At 41.2% G+C, this 18,856-nt stretch overlaps 1 protein-coding gene across 5 annotated transcripts in view; it reads left to right on the top strand.

Annotated features, from left to right (window-relative positions):
• The window catches only part of MCTP1 (multiple C2 and transmembrane domain containing 1), a 252,740-nt gene extending 242,214 nt beyond the window's left edge, over nucleotides 1–10,526 (top strand). For all 5 annotated transcript variants that reach the window (XM_052700796.1, XM_052700793.1, XM_052700794.1 and 2 more), the window contains 4 exons: nucleotides 1,216–1,325; nucleotides 4,610–4,719; nucleotides 7,583–7,680; nucleotides 8,737–10,526. In XM_052700796.1, coding sequence (XP_052556756.1) covers nucleotides 1,216–1,325; nucleotides 4,610–4,719; nucleotides 7,583–7,680; nucleotides 8,737–8,808 — 390 coding nt within the window. In that variant the 3' untranslated portion in view covers nucleotides 8,809–10,526. The remainder of the gene's footprint in view (nucleotides 1–1,215; nucleotides 1,326–4,609; nucleotides 4,720–7,582; nucleotides 7,681–8,736) is intronic.
• The last annotated feature ends 8,330 nt before the right edge of the window (nucleotides 10,527–18,856 follow it).

The following is an 18,856-nucleotide window of genomic DNA, read 5'->3' as shown; positions in this document are numbered from 1 at the left end:
ATTCCTCAGGGGTGTAATAAATATTAAAGAATTAATTTTAAAAATCACTCAGTTGTACAGCATTAGATGTGCTACATGTTAGTGGTCATGGTTGTGATCCACAGAAATATTTATTTGTGATATAAATAATTATTAATCTTAACTGAGAACAAAAACTTGTCACGTTTCTTCAGAATCTGACTTCTTGTGTCTCTGAGTTGTTGGATTAAGTTACACTCAGTCACTGGAAATAGTTTTACTACTGCACTCTCTCTCTTTTCCTCATGATTGTTTGTTTTTCAACAATCTGTTTTGTGTCTAAACTCTTTCAACATCTTTACAACTCTTGACAATATAGTTGCAGAACCTGTGTCACTAGAATAACTTCACTGATCTAATATAAAGTGATATTTTCTACATCCAGTCTGGCTTAGAAAGACTGCAAAAATGCCAACAAAATAAGCAAACCAATATGGTGTCTGCTAATTAGGAATCAGAAGAAGAAAAGAAAAATGCAGTACAGCCTATCATCATTTCTTAGGTGCTTGTCTTTGGAGTCAGTTACAGAGGCTTCTGTAGTAAGTTGTTTGTGATAACAAAATGCTGAACAACTTTTTTTTTATCAAAGATTTTGCTGCTTTTTGCTAATCTTGAAATATTTTTTATTACATTTCATGTTTTGGGAAAGCACTAATCAAATTTAACCTAGAAAGTGTAATATAACATTAATGCACTGAAAATTTTGAGTAACACTTCCAACTTCCCTTGTAGTCAGTAAAAATGAAGAGAAATTGTTATTTTTGCCTGGAGCGATGCTTGGTTTTAAGCCCATCTAATTCAGAATTTTTGTTTAGAGATAGACAGCTTGGAATTATGTCTCCATTACACTTCATACGCTTGAATATTAACAAGAAGGACTTGTCCAACACTGCATGACAGGTGCAGGTTTGTGGAGTGGATACCACATGCTGTCACACAGTAGGATGGGGCTTAAGATGGGGCTGCCCCTGTGCTGCTGTGCTGAAGGCAGCATGGAGTGTGCTGAACAGCTGGCAGAGTTTCTGTGAACATGGTAGGTATGTAAGACTGGGTGTAAGAAAGAGATATGTGGCAGAATGATAAGTGTGCCTTTCCTGTGCTAAATGAGCTAAAACTCTTCTGAAACCCCATGGATGGATGCATGGGATATTTCCTACAGATTTGTTTTTGTGTAATAACTATTATTCTTTCCTTTAGGACAGCGAGAAAAAAGGATTTATGGATAAACTGTATGCTATTCAAGAGGTGTGTGTTAGTGTCCAGAACATCCTTGATGAAGTAGCTTCCTTTGGAGAAAGGATAAAGAAGTAAGTGTTGACATGGTGCTCTCATGTTCATGGAAGGCTCCAGTTTTGGCCAATCTGTTCCTAGAATTCATCTTTATTTACTTTGCCCTGTGGCAGACCTAACTTAGTGACAATATTGCCAGATTAATTTTTGAATTCAAAAATATATTAATTGGGAGGAAAATATCAGAATTAAGGTATTGGAGTGAAACACAAAGAGAATCTTAAGTGAATCCAACAACAGTTACTTAAAAATAATAATAAAAAATGCAGTTCTGGTAAAGGAAATGAGCAGAGCTGAAATGAGCTTTCAGGATATTTACACGAAGGCCCACAGCATCCTGGCTTGGATCAGAAATAGTGCAGCCAGCAGGGACAGGGAGGTGATCATTCCTTCATATTCAGCTCTGATGAGGCCTTACCTTGAGTACTGTGTTCAATTTTGGGCCCCTCACTACAAAAAAGACATTGAGGCCCTGCAGCATGTCCAGAGAAGGGCAGCAAAGCTGTGAGGGGTGTGGAAGTCTTACAGGGAGCTGCTGAGAGAAGTTGGATGGTTCAATCTGGAGGTGGCTCAGGGGAGACCTTATCCCGCTTTACAGTGACCGGAAGGGAAGCTGTGGCAAAGCAGGGGTCAGCCTCTTCTCCCAGCTAATAGTGATAGGATGAGAGGTAATAGCTTTAAGTTGCACCAGAGGAAGTTCCAGTTGGTTATAAGGAAACATTTATTCTCTGAAAGAGTAGTGATGTATTCAACAGGCAGCCCTGGCAGGTGGTGGAGTCACTCTCCCTGGAGGTGTTTCAGAACTATGTGGATGTGGCACTGAGGAACATAATGATGCAGATGGGTTTGGGTTGGACATAATGATCCTAGTGGTCTTTTCCGACCTTAATGATTCTATGTTTCTATGATACACATATTCATTTGCTGTTGATGTTCTGTTTATGTGAGTTAGGAAAACCTTTCCTCTTGGATTATATTTAATTTATAACATTTTATAGATGATATGTCAGAACTGCCAAGAAGTTTAGACCTTAAGAAAGAGAGGCTTGAGATTTGTGACAGGAAGTTTGGTGGATTTTTTGCAAGGTCACCAAGCAGCGGTCTAAGGATTTTTGTTTGACATCCGGAAGGCTCCCTCCAGAAGCACTGTCAGCTGAGAAGCAGGGACAGAATTGACTTGGCTTTCTGCCCTTTGAAAGCTGAGAGCAGAGACTTGCAAGATGAAAAGTCATGAGAAGAATGTTCACAGCCTCCTTTCCGCTGTGGCAGGGAGGGTAGGCAGAAAGGTGTCTTGTGAGCCGCACAGAGTAGTCTTGCTATAAAGTTTCCATTCATGCACTTCAGATGTCTTAAGGAAAACTCAAAGCTATTTGTTCTTGTTTGGTTCGGGTATACTCTGAGCACAATGCATCTGGAGTATGTTCCTTTTTCCCCCCCTCTATTCAGTGCAATGTGCAGTACCTTGGTGTTCCCATTTTCTAGGACTGTAGCCTGTGAAGAGGGATATGACCCCAAAATAAATGCTGTTTTAAGGCAATTTTATAGAATTGATATACTGAGTGGAGGTCATGCTGCAGGAAACATTCTCAGAGGGACCCTTGCAAATAGGCCACATTCACAGCAGCAGAGGCAGATGTAAGCACAGTGTATTGAACAAGTTTTCCAGACAAGTAAAACGAGCCTCTGTAAAAGTCTTTTATCAGAAGACTGCTTATGGAAATTGCCTTGATGATTAAGTTTTTCAAATTGTGCACTTTGGAAGTAGGGTTTGTTCTGTTATATACCAGATGAGAGCAACAGAATTTTCTAAGCATAGTGAGACCAAATCTTCCTATGAATCTCTGTAATTTGTTCCTAAAACTATAATGGGAAACCTGTACTGAATGCTGTGCTAACACAGCACATACGGAGGTTTGCTAAGTGAGGAGCCAGTGTTCCCACACATGGCATGTCTGTGATCCATTGCACAAAGCCGAGTCACAGGAACATGAGCAGACCCTCAACCTTCTGTTCATCCCAAATGCATGCAGAAGAGGGGAAAAGAGCAGGTGTCCCTTGAGGAGAGCGGGAGTGATCCCACACCAAGTGACACTACATAATGTTCACTCTGGAGACATGTCAAAATTGCCAGAGAGAAAAGAAGACAAATAAACACATGAAGCCAGAGCTCATTATGAAAAATATGGCTAGCAATTCAGATAATTGCAATTATTCAGCCAGAGAAGCCAAAATAATGTAATCACACTGATTGGGCGTATAGTTAGTGGTAATACTTTAAAGACTATCATCAAGCTACTTAGAGCCAAAGCTGCATTTTCCTTCTGCATAAATGTCATGCTGCACCTTTGACATGGTGGTGCTTTCATGGCACAATCCCACTTAGTCAGGCTCCCCGTACTGGTGTTCCCATGGGACACGCATCTAAGTTGGCCATCTGTCCTTTCTCTCTTTCTTGCTTGTAGAGACTGGGGAGCATGGCTATTTCTAGACTCATTAGTTTCACTTATTCTGCCCGTAGATTAACCTCTGCAAAATGAGGAGATCAGCAGTTTTTTTTATCAAGTAATAGAATATCAAGTAATAGAATTTTGAACTCTTGTTAAGTCATTTTTAATCTGGGGGTTTTTTGTAAAGTCAGTGCCCTGAAACTCTGGTGGGATTGCAGAAAGTCTCCTCCTTTATTCAAGGAATATCCATTTGATTTCGTTTGATCTGGAATGTTGAAGTTTTTTGTGCCTTTTTCTGTAATGTACTTTATCTTACACCACTCTCCCTCCTTTCCTTTTTTTTTTTAAACAAAAACAAAAACCTTCCTTCATTTTTCTCCTTATTATTATTTGGTCCTTCTTTCATCCCCTGCTGTTGTATCCTTTTCCATCAGCCTCTTCCTACTTTCTGCCCTTGCTGGTCAAGGAAAGATGAGCTGAAAATGGACATCACTGTTGCCTGAGCAAGTACATTTGCTGGGACAGGAAATGTTTGTTTTTTCCAAAACTGGGAGAAGCATGGAAATTGTATAAAGCTGAGCACACTTCCTTTGGAAGAGGTGGGCAGCAGAGCCGTGGAGACATGCTATTCAGTGGGGCAGTGGTGATGCCAGGTCATCCTTTCTTTTTACCTGAGAGTAGATACATACATCTCCCTGATGTCCAGCACCAGCACCCATGCCTTTATTTGTAGTCTGATTTTGTTGTCACTAATGAAAACTGCTATTCCTGCTGGGCCATTTCCTGCCCAGTGTGCATTTTATTATTGACTGTCAGATGACCAAAGTTCTGACTTTTGTTAATCTTTCACTTAGTACGTTCAACTGGACTGTCCCATTCCTGAGCTGGCTGGCAATTGTTGCCCTCTGTGTGTTCACAGTCATCCTGTATTTCATTCCATTGAGGTACATTGTCCTTGTCTGGGGTAAGTAAAGACTTTTTTTAACTGTCTGTGCCACTTAGAAAAATCTGGTTTTTAAGGGATGATTTACATCGCCAGTACTTTTCTGAATTTATGGTCATGAAGCTTCTCCATGATGGAAACAGACAGGTTAGTTAAAAATCACAACTGCATAAAGATTTAGGCACACCTGCAAAATGCATTTGTCTTGGCTGGCATTCTAGACTTCATCATACTATAAACATGCAGCCATGAGGATTCTTCATATATCAAAGTGTAGCTTTGTAGATATTACTCTGATTTATTTTCACCGCTTATACACAGACAGAGGCATTTCAATCTATATAGTGCATTTAGGACAATATGCCTGTTTTACTGCTGTACTTCATCTTGTGAAGGTATATGTAAACATATCAGCAAGAAACCTGTTTAAAAGGTCACCTTTAGTCTGAAGGAAAGATACGCACTGTATCTGGCCAGTTGATAATGAAATGAAACTAAGGATCTGGAGCGCGGGTCTTGAGGCTGGAAGTGTGATTGAGCCAAACTCTCATTACTTTTCCTTGTGTTTATTCTTTACACTGATTTTAAACAGTACCACTACTTCATCTGCCGTAAATTATACTGCTAAATTTGCATTTGTTCATTTCTTATACATCGTACATCGCCAGCAGCTGTATGCTTAACTCAGTAGTGTAAACTTGTGAAGAACACTGTCTCCATTAAATCCTTTCTGAAGGAAACAACCATGGCTTTGTAAAGAACTTTTGAAATCAAGGAATGTGAAATAATCAAAGTTACTTCAAAGGGTATGTTTATTATATATCAGCCAGGATTGGTACTATTCTTGCAGAGTCTTTACAAATCAGTGCAGCAGAATACACAAAATAGAGAGGTACAAATGATGAGGATTTGAATTAAAGAAAGAACTAAAAGAAGCAATTATGTAGTCTTCTATAGTGTCTTTTCCTGCATGGGAATTTCATTTATTCCCATACCCCGTGTCACTTGGATGCAACCCACACTTTTAGTTTAGCAGAGAGATGTGTCATGCCATGTGAAGGGAATGGCTCTCCTTTCAGAAATGTAGCATTCCAAACACATGCCTGTTTTCTCCATTATTTTATGTTTCTAGCCTCCCCTGTGTATATAGATTTCTTCATCCCATTTGTATATGCACTTGAAAGGAATCATCTCTGTTGCTTGACTTTTGTCCATAGGAAGCTGAATATCTCTGTAGTGGCATCTATGTTGTTCTTTGGGAAGGCAAGTGTTTTTTTTTATGAAAATTCCTCCACGCTGTGGCTGGTGTTATGTATAGCTGTATTTCTCCTGTGCATCTGTAGGGATTTCCTGTTCCTGCCCACTCTGGCAAGAAATTCTCAGTTCTTAGCTGTTTTTCTCTTCAGCAAGCTCTTGGTCCTTGAGATTTTGCTGCATTAGCCCAACTGGAACAGGAGCCACATTTGCGCTCTAATCCCAGCAGTGCGATGTCTTGGTTGATGTTATAGTTGTTTATGTATTAAAAAGTATTAAAGAGCGTAAAGAAAATAATTTAGAACTGAAATGTTTCAAGTTTTTAGAAGAGACCTAATCCTCTTGTTGCATTTTGTTTCCCCTGTAGCATCCTGACTGATATGTTCTTCTCTTTTCTCAAGCCCTGCTGCTGCATGCATTTGCTTTCACGGTGTGTCTTTCAAACTGTGTTTTCACAGTGTCTTTTCACTGAGAAACAACTGATAAGGTAGGCCTGTTTAATTCCTGAGTGCACCAGTGCGTCATCCAATGGCCATTTGCCATTGGCAGTTGGGCAGACCTTGAATTTCTTAGTGACTTGCAGATGGAGAGGATCTTCTTCCACAAACATCTTTGAATTCCACATGTTCTTTCCTGTATTCATTATTTAATCTCTAGATAAAGATATTGCAGCAATCTTCTGTCTTCATCAGAGAGTTGAGAATTCATTCACTGAGAGCCCAAGGGCGTTTCCAAGACTGCTGCTGCTTGTGCACTGTGTCCTGAAGCTTTTATGTTCCTGTTAAAGCTTTCTAAAAGTCTCAAAGAACTCCTGAAAGATAAACTGAATTATTGCTGATGCAGCCTTGATAAATTACACAGAGTGACACATTTTCAAATGCTGTCCCAGCTTTCTCCTACTCAAGTGGGAATCTGTGCAGTTTGTACCATTACTGGCCATGACTTAGACGTGTGTTTCCAGCACCCACGTACAAGATTCTCATGAAAACTGCATGAATCTGAGATTATATTTCATGGTACATAAGCAAAGATAAGTTAAAAGCTTACTTTTATCTTAGTTAAGGGAGGATTTTCTTGGTGCTTTTGAATGCTATTTGGCAGTTGGCACTGTGAGGCTGTGATGTTTAGAAGAGCCCTTGCGTCCATTCTCTCTGTGCAATCAGATCATCTGTATCTGTCATTCCCAGGCAGAGATTTGTGCTACTTCTTCCTTCAGCCTTCACATGGTGAGCTACTTCCCATCTACTTCATAATCCATAGCTCCTTCTATCTAACCTGTTATTAAGCTGACCAGTACTAGTCCTATCCACCATAGGAATGGGACGTGTTATTTCTCTCCTCCTAACTTTTGCATAATGAACACGGTTCCCATTGTAAAGGAAGTTCTCAGTCAGATTTGTTTAAAATTATTAGAGGAATTGGAATGTGTTGCTAGGATGCTTGCACTTTGAATCAGAGGGAACAATAACAGCAGGTGACTGCTATAGCATAAGTTTATAGTTTGTGCATTCATTCATTAATTCTAGTATCAGGAAACTGATCCTAACTTATTTCTCAGGACTTTATCTGTGTATATATCTACTGAATAAAAAAGATGACTACAATAACATTTGAATGCTCATTTCTGCAGGTATCAATAAATTTACAAAGAAGCTTCGAAGCCCATATGCAATTGATAACAACGAGCTACTTGACTTTCTGTCTAGAGTTCCTTCAGATGTGCAAGTGGTATGTATAGTTTTTAAGCTGTTAATTGTTAGTTTAACATATGACATCATGATTTTCTGATTTAAAAAAATGTAGATATATTTTAAAGCTGTTGTTTTGCTTTCACTTTCTTTGGCTTAAAGAAATGAAACTCAAGTGTGGTATAGGTCATGAGTCTTAAGTAGTCTTTGGTACTTCGTCCTGCAAGCAGTTAGCTGCTATCTCCATTGTGCTTACAGGAAATCTGTAAAAATACAAGTATTTGGGAATTGTTGTTAGGTGGTAGAGCTTGTGCTGAGCAGCCTCCAGGGATGAGGCATTGCAGTGATTTTTTGTAGGAAACACTGCTATCTTAGGCCACTAAGGCAGGCAGAAAAGCCAATGGAGGATCAAACAATGCCAGGAGCCAGTGTCCTGTGTTCTGTGAAGCTCTGTGTACTTCACAGGTGAAGATTTTTGGCTACAGTTCAACTGAGACCATAAAATTCTTTAAAAGTGACGTAGTTGTGAATTATAAGATTTTATAGTGCAATATGCAACTCCTTGTGTAGGTATAAGCGTTGAGATATGTTGGACACAAATTACCTCCAGTATCACAATGGTGATGCTCTTTCTTTACCAGAAATCTTTACCAGATTCTGATGGTGGTTTCAGGTCTGAGCTGGTATAAATAAGAGGTGCATATGCATATGTGTGATGTGAAACTGATCCTGTCTTTGTTAGGCCTTTGAAAATAAGTATGTTTTTGTGAAACACATTGCAGAGAATATTCATTCAGCTCCTTAGAGATGGTAGTATTTTTTTTTTCACATCTCATGAAAAAAAAAAAAAAGGTAGCCTTTTTAAAGCTTACATTAGTAGAGTCTTACTTCCTGGCAGGATTTTCCTAATTGTGGTTTTCCTTCTTACTTTGGAACTACCATTCTGTTACTGAATCACAGCTGTAGATTCCATATAGTTTGCAGGGGGATAGTTTTCCCTGTTTTTTTCTTTTCATCTTGGAAAAATATAGAACTCTTTCTTTCTTTCTCTTGCAAGTGCTCGCCTGACCAGTTTCTAAATGTTGTGTTTAAACAGGTGCAATATCATGAACTGAAACAAGATCCCAGTCACAGCCCAAGCAAAAGGAAGAAAAACAATCCTGGCTAGAAACTAGCATCTACTGGGGGATGACTAAAAGAAAAACCTACAGCCTAAACAGCATTTCCTTTCTCTAAGCTTTTTATTTATTTTGCCTTTTTTTTCTAATGGGGAGAATTTGTAAATATTATATAAAGGTGTTTTTCATTGAATATATAGTTAGCACTGTAAAGACACATTTAATGAAGGTTTCAAGTAAGGCTGTTGCTGTTTGGAATAGTGTAACATGCTGAAGAAGTCAATGTAGAATGGTAATCAATGGTCAGAGAGATCTAAAGTACTCAAATCATGCCGATGAAATCTACAAAAGGTATTACTTTAAATCTGACTCAGAAGTTCTGTCAGATTTTATTTGTGAGCCGTAATATTTTTATCCAGGAAGTCATCGTTACAGTTTTCTATGTTTTATACATGTCAACAGAAATACAATGTAGTGAAACCTACTGCACTTAAATTTTAGCAGTTTTTTTCAACTCCAGACCCTGGTGTTAACTTCTGGTGCAATGTACTCCTGTGCAGTAGGGCTACTTAGAAGACAGTCAAAAACTCCAAGTGCAAATCTCTCTTTGGAGCTCCCCAATGAAGTTCCTGCCATTTTAATCATTCCATTATTAGACCTGAAAATCTCTGTCTCTCTCAAAATACTGCCAGGTTTGTAATTGATTGACTATCTGATTTTTTTATATGTACGTGTAATCTTCATTTATACTACACAGTTTTGTGAATTAAGCCCATAGTTCTGCTGTAATGGAAATACTCTCAAACTATCTCCATGTTGCTTTGGGTGTCATGCTGTGAACACCCTTTGTGCACGTGAATATTTTACTATGGAAATCTTGCAGAAAATGTTTTTGCTTTCAAATCACGAGATCATATTTATATGTGCTCTATGCTATAACACATTACCTGTTACCGGTGTGAAATGTAGAGTAGAAGAAATTATGCAGTTATGGTTAAACTGATATACTGACTATTTGTTAGCTGATCACATCATCAGTTCTGATAACAACTGCGCCCTATTGCATGGAAACCGCATTGTTGTATGAATTGAACGGAACTTAGAGTAGGAAAGGTTTACATTTCAATGGTTTTAGTGGGCACTTCATAATGAGTGCTTGGGGATATATTCTGATTCCGCTTGTAGACTTCCACGCTCAGCTCCCTGGGTAGTGAGCAGAGAGCTCATTCCGAGGGGACTTTCTGTGCACAGCTCTTAGTCATAGCTCCCGGTGACTCTAAAGGGGATTTCTGCCCAGGGGAGGCTGCAGAACTCCATCCTCCAGAGGAGTTTTCCGTGTTGTTCTCCATGGGTTACCTCTCATTGTTTGCAATTGCTGATAAAGTTATATTGCACTACTCTGACAATATTTTTTTGAAGAGACTATTTAGAAATACTTGCAAGCAGATGTATATATCTTTGTCTAAAGAATTCTATGTTAGTTGCATTGCTCCTGAAAGATCATTCTAAATTTATTTTACACGTACATTGATAGCTGATTTCTGATCTAAAAGTTATTTTGATCTTGTTTCTTGTGTTTGCAAAAATGCGAATCAACTGTTCTTTAGAAAGTCTTAGGCCTAAATATGGTAATGTTACATCATGATTTTAAGTGAATTTATGTAGCCCCTTTCTCACTTGTGTTACCAAACACTAGCTTACTATTGATGGCAACAGGTTTATTTATGAGCCTTGTTTAAAAAAAAAAAAGCAAAAAAAAAAAAGCAAACTTCTGACTTGACAATGTGCAAGTATTTGTTGCCAGTTTTTGGTTTTGCTTAGTTCTTTGATCCATTGCAAGCCTTGTACCTTCTTAAAACTGCCCATCAATCTGTGTGCAATCTCCAACTGAGTTGGGTTTTTTTGAGTTTTTTTTTTTCTGTACTCAATTTCAGATGTCTTCTTTGGTGGTAATGTCTTGAACACACATTTTCTGCATTAAATACAGTTTTAAGCATCTCTCTACTTATTGCAGAATGCAACTTTTTTGTAGTCCATCACACAGGTGGAATGAGGGGCAAGTGATTGAAAACACTGTGTCAGTGCAAGGTTTCTGTGTTCTAAGCCTCTAAATATGGAAGTGGGGAGGGGGGGGTGGGGGGGTGGTAAGGGGGGTAGGAAGCATTATTTCCTTGAAACTTGCTAAATCACTGTTAATGCCTCTGCTGTTTAGAACTGATCTCACTGAAAATGTAATGTATAGAAGTAGAACTGACTCAGAACACATTGATTAACCGTGGCTTATCCTTGCCACAAAGCAGTGTTTTAAAATTATGTTTGAAAATAGTTCGTCTGTGCTTGTCAGTTTTTTAAGTTTGTGGGAGAGACCTATTTAGAGGTTTGGTCTTGCCTTATACTGTAAGTATTATAGTGTATCTTTGATTTCTATATGGATGCTGAAATCAGTTCCCTGTTAGATTTGCCTTTGCAACTTTTCCATGCACAAGCAATCAGGAAAGAACAGTGTATCTCACTATCATGAAATGCTTTTTGCTCTAGGGAAAGAAAATATATATGGTTCCACACTTAAAGTCAAGTGTTAGAGCACTGCGAATCCATTACAGGCTATTTGCCCAAGGTGCAGTTATGTTTCTGCTGAAAATTCACAGTACAGTGACTTCTATCCAAAGTCAGAAACAAGTGAAAACATTTGTAATAGCATCCGTGATCTTTAACTTCAGGAGTTACAGTACTGTAAGCTAGCATTTTAAATCCAAGTGGACTAAAAAGGAAGGTGCAATTAAAACAATAATGGAATAATCAAAAATTCACTAACCAGGCTGCATATCTGCTAACAGGAGTGTAACAGCAAGAGGAAGAGTTGATGAACCTGTCAGCAATGTACTTCATGTTAGCGAAGTATTATATTCTGACATAGTCCAGGAGTACAAAGCAAGAAAAGAAAGGAAAAATTCATTTTCTAGTCAGCATTATATCATTCAAAAACCAGCATGATGTTTGCAGCTCTCTCCCATCTGCAGGAGATGTCAACCTGCTGAAAGGACATGTTCCACCTACACCTCCTTTCTGCCTCCCTTCTGCAGGTGATGTGCTGGCAGCTGGACACATTCTGTATAATTCTGAGCCTGCTTCTCTTTGGAGGACAAATTTTTTCCTCCCAACTGGGCTGATTTCCAGATTGCTGTGCAGCTGCTTCTATTAAAGCTGCTAATTTCCCACCCCCCACCTAAACTGCAATTGCAAATTTTCAGTAAATGCTTCCTCCTTTGGAATTTTTCTGAAGTCTCACAGAGGTGAACAACCAAAGATTTAGAAGTTGAATGTAGTCGAAATTATAGGTATTTTTCAGTGTGAAGCACAATTTCCGTCGCCTTCTGCCTAATTAGAGCACAGCATAAAAGCATTGTGTCTTTCTCAGAGGAGAAATCTGACTATTCCCAAATAAAATACAGTTTTAGATGGCAACTGAGAAAAAAGTGAAGTCTTTAGAGAAGCATGCTATCCCCCCGTTGGCACTGATGGAGCAGGGTGAAATGCATGTGGCTGGAAGCATTGTGCAGTGCATGAGGAATGCAGGAGCAGAAGTGAGAATAGCCTGAAGTAAGAGCTCACCTCCAGGTGGGCTCCTTCTGTTCTGGATGAAGAAAGGACACATAATACCTAACGTAGAAGCATCTGCCCTCAGCCACCTTAACCAAACCAACCAACTAACTGAAGTTGTCCACCACGTGCATAGGCCATGCAGTCAGACTTGGATACTTTTGCTGTCAGAGCTATTGGGAAGTCTTTGCTTCTTTTGTGTCACAGTCATCCATGAAGAGGAAATGTTTCTCACAAACTAAGATTTTTAGATGTTAATTAAATTTTTAAAAAATCCATGAGCTACCATTGTGGAAAAGAAAAAGGAAAAGGAAAAGGAAAAGGAAAAGGAAAAGGAAAAGGAAAAGGAAAAGGAAAAGGAAAAGGAAAAGGAAAAGGAAAAGGCAGGGGAGGGGAGGTGAGGAGAGGCGAGGAGAGGCGAGGAGAGGCGAGGAGAGGCGAGGAGAGGCGAGGAGAGGCGAGGAGAGGCGAGGAGAGGAGAGGAGAGGAGAGGAGAGGAGAGGAGAGGAGAGGAGAGGAGAGGAGAGGAGAGGAGAGGAGAGGAGAGGAGAGGAGAGGAGAGGAGAGGAGAGGAGAGGAGAGGAGAGGAGAGGAGAGGAGAGGAGAGAAAAAAGAAAAGAAAAAAGAGAAGAGAGGAGAAGAGAGGAGAAGGGAAGGGAAGGGAAGGGAAGGGAAGGGAAGGGAAGGGAAGGGAAGGGAAGGGAAGGGAAGGGAAGGGAAGGGAAGGGAAGGGAAGGGAAGGGAAGGGAAGGGAAAAAGGAAATTATCCATTGCACAGGGCGCTGTACTTCTGGATAATTTCCTTTTTCTCAGTAAGGGTTGAGTGCGAAGGGATGTCAGATTTAGCCATATTTTGAAGTGAACACATTCTGCACCAGTGGACTCTTGAGTGTCCAATTTAAAATTCTGAATGTTTTAAATTGACTTTTTTTTTTTTTACTAAAGGCCATGTTTTTCTTATCACCTTAGTACTGAATTAAATTTAAATGTCAAAAGCTTTCCTATGCTTTGGGTTGCACAGTATAAAAGCCTGAAATTCTTAGCTGTGATTCATACAGTAATAAAGATTTTTTCCATTTTAATATAATCAAAGGTAACACTCAAAACTGCTTTTCTTGCTCAGCTTTTGATTAAATTACAGCAGGTGATTAAAGGAAAGGCCACAGTGTTGATCATTGATATCTTTTTGATTAAAGAGTGCAGACTAATATTTTCTGCAGTCATTTAATAAGTTGATATTGCCTGACCTTCTGTACCCTGACAACCCAAAGTTTACTTTGCATAACTGTTCATTATTACACATGGTCTTGTCTGTGAATGTCACAAAAAAAAGAAAAAAGTACCTTTTAGAGCCACAACTGATGGAGAAAGATCTCCAGTCAAAAGTAAAGAAGAAAGCACAGATATGCTGCTAGATTATGCAAAAAACATGTTCAAATTTATAGAGTGTTAAGCACAGAGGAGTTGAGCAAGCGTTGGAATTCAGGCTCTTACCGTCCTCCTTTAATGCCAGAAATCAGAAATTCGAAAAGGAAATGGAAACAGTAAATGTCACATTGTGTTATTTCTAAATATTATTTGAAGGAAGGAGAAAAGAAGTGCAGTGTTGGTGTCTGCCCTAGCTGGGCGCTTCCTGGCAGAAGCTTACCTGCTGCACAGGGCTGTGTGATGGATGTGCTCTGCTCTCTGTGGCTGTGCAGGCTGCCATCGGCTCACACAGAGGCACACAAAAAGGCATCAGCTTTCTGCCAAACGAGGCACTGGAAAAGCTCTTTAAGGGATCTCTTGTCCAGCTCTGCTTCACATTTTAGAACTGGCCTCATTAACCAGTGTTTTGGTGCGCTTTCTCTCAGTAGAAGAAGTTTCCATCTCATAAACCCAGCATGCTCAGTATACATCTGTTCTTGAGCTAAAACACAGAGGAAGACTTTTCTCTGCCCCCTGAACAAATATGGTAACAAAAGCAAAAAGTATTCTCCTTTACCCTGGGACATGCATTAGCTGTGCAAGCCATTCCTCTTGTGTCTAGATGAGCTGATGCTCACAAGTCATGATCAGATAGGAAAAAAGAGCCTGGAGACCATAACAGCTCTTTCCCTCAGCCGCATTTCTGTTCCTCCATCTGAGGCCCCTATAAGCGTGTATTGAGGAGGGGAAGAAAAAGCAAGGATGGCCATGTATCATTAGGTGCATTTCTTGTAAACTAGATGGCTGTCAATAACAGCTAATTCTTACAGGATTTTATTATTATTATTATTATTAAATAAAATGTTTTAAAAGGAAGATGGCAATAGTGCTAGACAAGGAGGAATTCTCACCTGTAGTTCTGAATTTGTTGTGTTCTCTGCACCCCAGCCTGGATGTTAAACTCTCTTTTTGCCTTCAGCACATAGCTGCGGAATGTAACATACTCCACTGCAGCTATCTGACATGTTTCTAACTTTTAAAAACATCAGTTCCTATATATTTTATTTCATTTTATTTTATTTCATATTTTATTTCAGTTTATCTGTATATACAGTCCTTCCATTCAGTACTGAACTGCAGCCATTCCCCTGCATGTCCATGTACTGGGGAAAGCCCATACATCTCAATTCTCTCATCAGTTAAATTAAATGGTGGAAAATACATGCAAATCCTCACATTATTTACAAATAATTGTTTGTAAATAATTATTTACAAAAAATTGTTTAAAAACAATTTTTTTTATCCCTACATTCAGCACTGAAAGCAATTTGTCATTTAATTTCATCCCTGTTCAGCCTGCAATGGTAGGGAACCTGCTTTAGCAGGGAATTGGACTCAGTGATTTCCAGAGGTCCCTTCCAGCCCCTACAATTGTGTTATTCTGTGTTACTACCAGAGACAGACATTTAGTCACAGAATGAAGAACTGAAATCATCAGGTACATGTGGACACCATATAATAAGCTTCATTATTAAATGAGAGGTGAAAGAAGAACCTTACCAAAATCAGTTTGGTGATGGATTTGCTCTTGGCGTTCCTGGATGGAATTGTCAATACAATGTGAGTAGCATGGATTTAGCAGTTTGGCACTGCCAACTTTAGGTAGAGGGGATACCATCTCTTCAGCAACAAGTGTCTTTTGAGTGATGGAAGAAGGAGAAGGCTAAAAACATGCAAAACTCTGTTTCAGCACACATATGGAAGTCAGTAAATAGCTGTAAGCTCTTCATGAGGATGTCCAGGTGCACTCTTTGGGAGGAAGCAGTACATATTTCCTTCTGAGGATGCTGTGGGGTGTGGAAGTTTGTGTGTGTGTGCATGGCCCTGATGGGGATGCACAAACCTCCCTTGCTTTCTGAATAGAGTCTGTCACAGGTATCTACTGGACTATATACTATATACTGGTATATACTGGACCAGTATGCTGAGCTGGCCATCCTGGCTTGTATCTCAAATAGTGCAGCCAGCAAGAACAGGGAACTCAATATCCCTCTGTACTTGGCACACATGAGGCTGCAGCTAAGTGTTGAGTTCATTGTTGGGCCTCTCACTACAAGAAAGGCATCAAAGCCCTGGACTATGTCCAAAGAACAAAGCCCAAAGGACTATGACCAAAGGTATGTCCAAGGACAACAAAACCGATGGTAGGTCTGGAGCACAAGTCTTATGGGGAGCAGCTGAGGAAACTGGGGATGTTCAGTCTGGAAAAGAGGCTTAAGGGAAACCTTATTATGTCTCTCTACCACTCCCTGAAAGGAGCTTATGGTGAATCACAGAATCACCCGGGTTGGAAGGGACCTCAAGGATCATGTAGTTCCAACCCCCCTGCCTAGCAGGGCCACCAAACGTACACATTCAGATCAGGTTGCCCAGGACCCCGTCCAACCTGGCCTTGAACACGTCCAAGGACGGGGCATCCACAACCTCTCTGGGCAGCCCGTTCCAGGGCCTAACCACTCTCCTTGTGAAGAACTTCCCCCTAACATCCAACCTCAATCTTTCCTCCTTCAACTTGGATCCATTTCCCCTAGTCCTGCTGTTGCCAGCCCTTTTGAAGAGTTTACTCCTCTCCTGGGTGTAGGTTCCCTTCAGGTATTGATAGGCTGCAATGAGGTCACCCCGCAGCCTTCTCTTCTCCAGGCTGAACAAGCCCAACTCCCTCAGCCTGTCCTCATAGGGGAGGTGCTCCAGCCCCCTGATCATCTTAGTCGCCCTCCTCTGGACCCTTTCCAAGATCTCTATGTCTTTCTTGTACTGAGGGCTCCACACCTGGACACAGTACTCCAGATGGGGCCTCACATGAGCCGAGTAGAGAGGGACAATCACCTCCCTGTCCCTGCTGACCACCCCTCTCCTGATGGAGCCCAGGATCCCATTTGCCTTTCGAGCTGCCAGAGCGCACTGCTGGCTCATGTTCAGTCTCTCGTCCATCAGGACCCCCAGGTCCTTCTCTGCCGAGCTGCTCTCAAGGACCACTCCTCCCAGCCTGTACGGGTGCCTGGGGTTCTTGCGGCCCAAATGCAAAACCTTGCACTTTGCCGTGTTGAACCTCATCAGGTTCACCCGAGCCCAGCCCTCCAGCCTGTCGAGGTCCCTCTGAATGGCATCCCTTCCTTCCACCTTATCAACCGCACCACTCAGCTTGGTGTCGTCAGCAAACTTGCTGAGGGTGCACTCAATTCCCTCATCGATGTCATTAATAAAGATGTTAAAGAGCACCGGTCCCAAGACAGACCCTTGGGGGACACCACTTGTTGCCAGCCTCCACCTGGACACGGAGCCATTGACCACCACCCTCTGTCTGCGGCCTTTCAACCAATTGCTTATCCATCGGGTCGTCCACCATCAAATCCACTTCCCTCCAATTTGGAGATGAGGATGTGGTGGGGGACCATGTCAAAGGCCTTGCTCAGGTCCAGGTAAATGACGTCGGTCGCCTTCCCTTCGTCCACCAATGCCGTCACTCCATCACAGAAGGCCACAAGATTAGTCAGGCATGACCTTCCTTTGGCGAAACCGTGCTGGCTGTCTCGGATCACAGCTCATTCTTTATGTGATCGAGCATGTTGTCCAGGAGGATCTGTTCCATGATCTTCCCAGGCACGGAGGTGAGACTCACCGGCCTGTAGTTCCCCGGGTCCTCCCTGCTCCCCTTCTTGTATATGGGAGTGACGTGACCCTTCCTCCAGTCATCCGGGACCTCACCTGACAGCCACGACTTCTCAAATATGATGGAGAGCGGCTCGGCAACCACCTCAGCCAGCTCCTTCAGGACCCTGGGATGCACGCCATCTGGCCCCATAGACTTGTATTCATTCAGTCTAAGGAGGCACTCTCGGACTTGCTCTGCCCTTACAGTGGGGAGGGATTTACCTCCTTGGTCCCCACATAGAGGTTTGGGGATGCAGGGCTCAGGGACGTGAAAAAGACTAGAATCCTGGCCACCAGTGAAGACCGAGGTGAAGAACTCATTCAGCACCTCAGCTTTCTCTTCATCTGTTGAAGCCAGTTCTCCTTTTAAATTTACCAAAGTAGGTACGCCCGTTTTGGCCTGTCTCTTCTGGCCAATGTACCTGTAGAAGGTTTTCTTATTTTTCATGTCCCTTGCCAAGTTCAGTTCTGCCTGCGCCTTGGCTTCCCTGATCTCACGTCTGCAAGTCCGGACAGCATTCCTGTACTCTTCTCAGGTGAAGTCGGAGTCGACCTCTTCTCTCATGTAACAGCAATGAAATGAGAGAGAATGTACCAGAGGAGGTTCAGACTGGACATTAGGAAAAATTTCTTGCCAGAAAGGGCAGTGAGGCACTGGAACGATCTCACCAGGGACTTGGTGGAGTCACCATCCCTGGAGGTATTTGATACATGTGTGCATGTGGCACAGAGAACATGGTTAGTGGGCACATTGGGAATGGGCTGACAGTTGAACTTGGTGATCTTATTTAGATCCCTCCCTGCTTTTTGTGTAGAGTGAGAGCAGGCTATCAGGGAACAAGCGATTATTCGTCTTCTATGAACACTCCAGAAATCAGAAGGAGCTGATGGAGAAGATATGTCATAATCAACCCACAAGACACACACTCAAAGTCCCATTTCTAGCAGATAAGGAGGCACTGAAGACGGTTTGTCCCACTGACCACCTCCTGCCCCCAGCTCGTGACAGTGCTCAGAGTCAAGTGCCAGCAGTGTGCACATGCTGAGGTAAGGAGTGCAAGTATGTAAGCATTAGCAAGAAATGGGATCTGCCTGGTTTTAAGACTAAATAGGCAATGAAAGAAAATACCAAACCAGAAAACTATGCAACTTAAATCTGTAGCTTTAGTATTTATTTATTTTTTAATATAGATCTTTTTAGATTAGTCCAGTTTTTATTTGAGAAAAAAAAAAAAAAAAAAGAAAAAAAAATATTCCCTGAATTTTCAACAGGACTGTTGGTTGCAGATGTGTCGGTACATGGATGGTCATATATAGATCCCACCCTGTTCTACTTTAAAGATCAACATGATGTAGGTGTTCTGGCAGCTAAACAAGGAT

The sequence above is a fragment of the Tympanuchus pallidicinctus genome, unplaced genomic scaffold (assembly GCF_026119805.1).
Source record: "Tympanuchus pallidicinctus isolate F22 unplaced genomic scaffold, pur_lepc_1.0 scaffold4, whole genome shotgun sequence".
NCBI lineage: Eukaryota > Metazoa > Chordata > Aves > Galliformes > Phasianidae > Tympanuchus > Tympanuchus pallidicinctus.
Note: the sequence above shows the minus strand (reverse complement) of the source record. Positions and strands in the feature narration are given on the sequence as shown.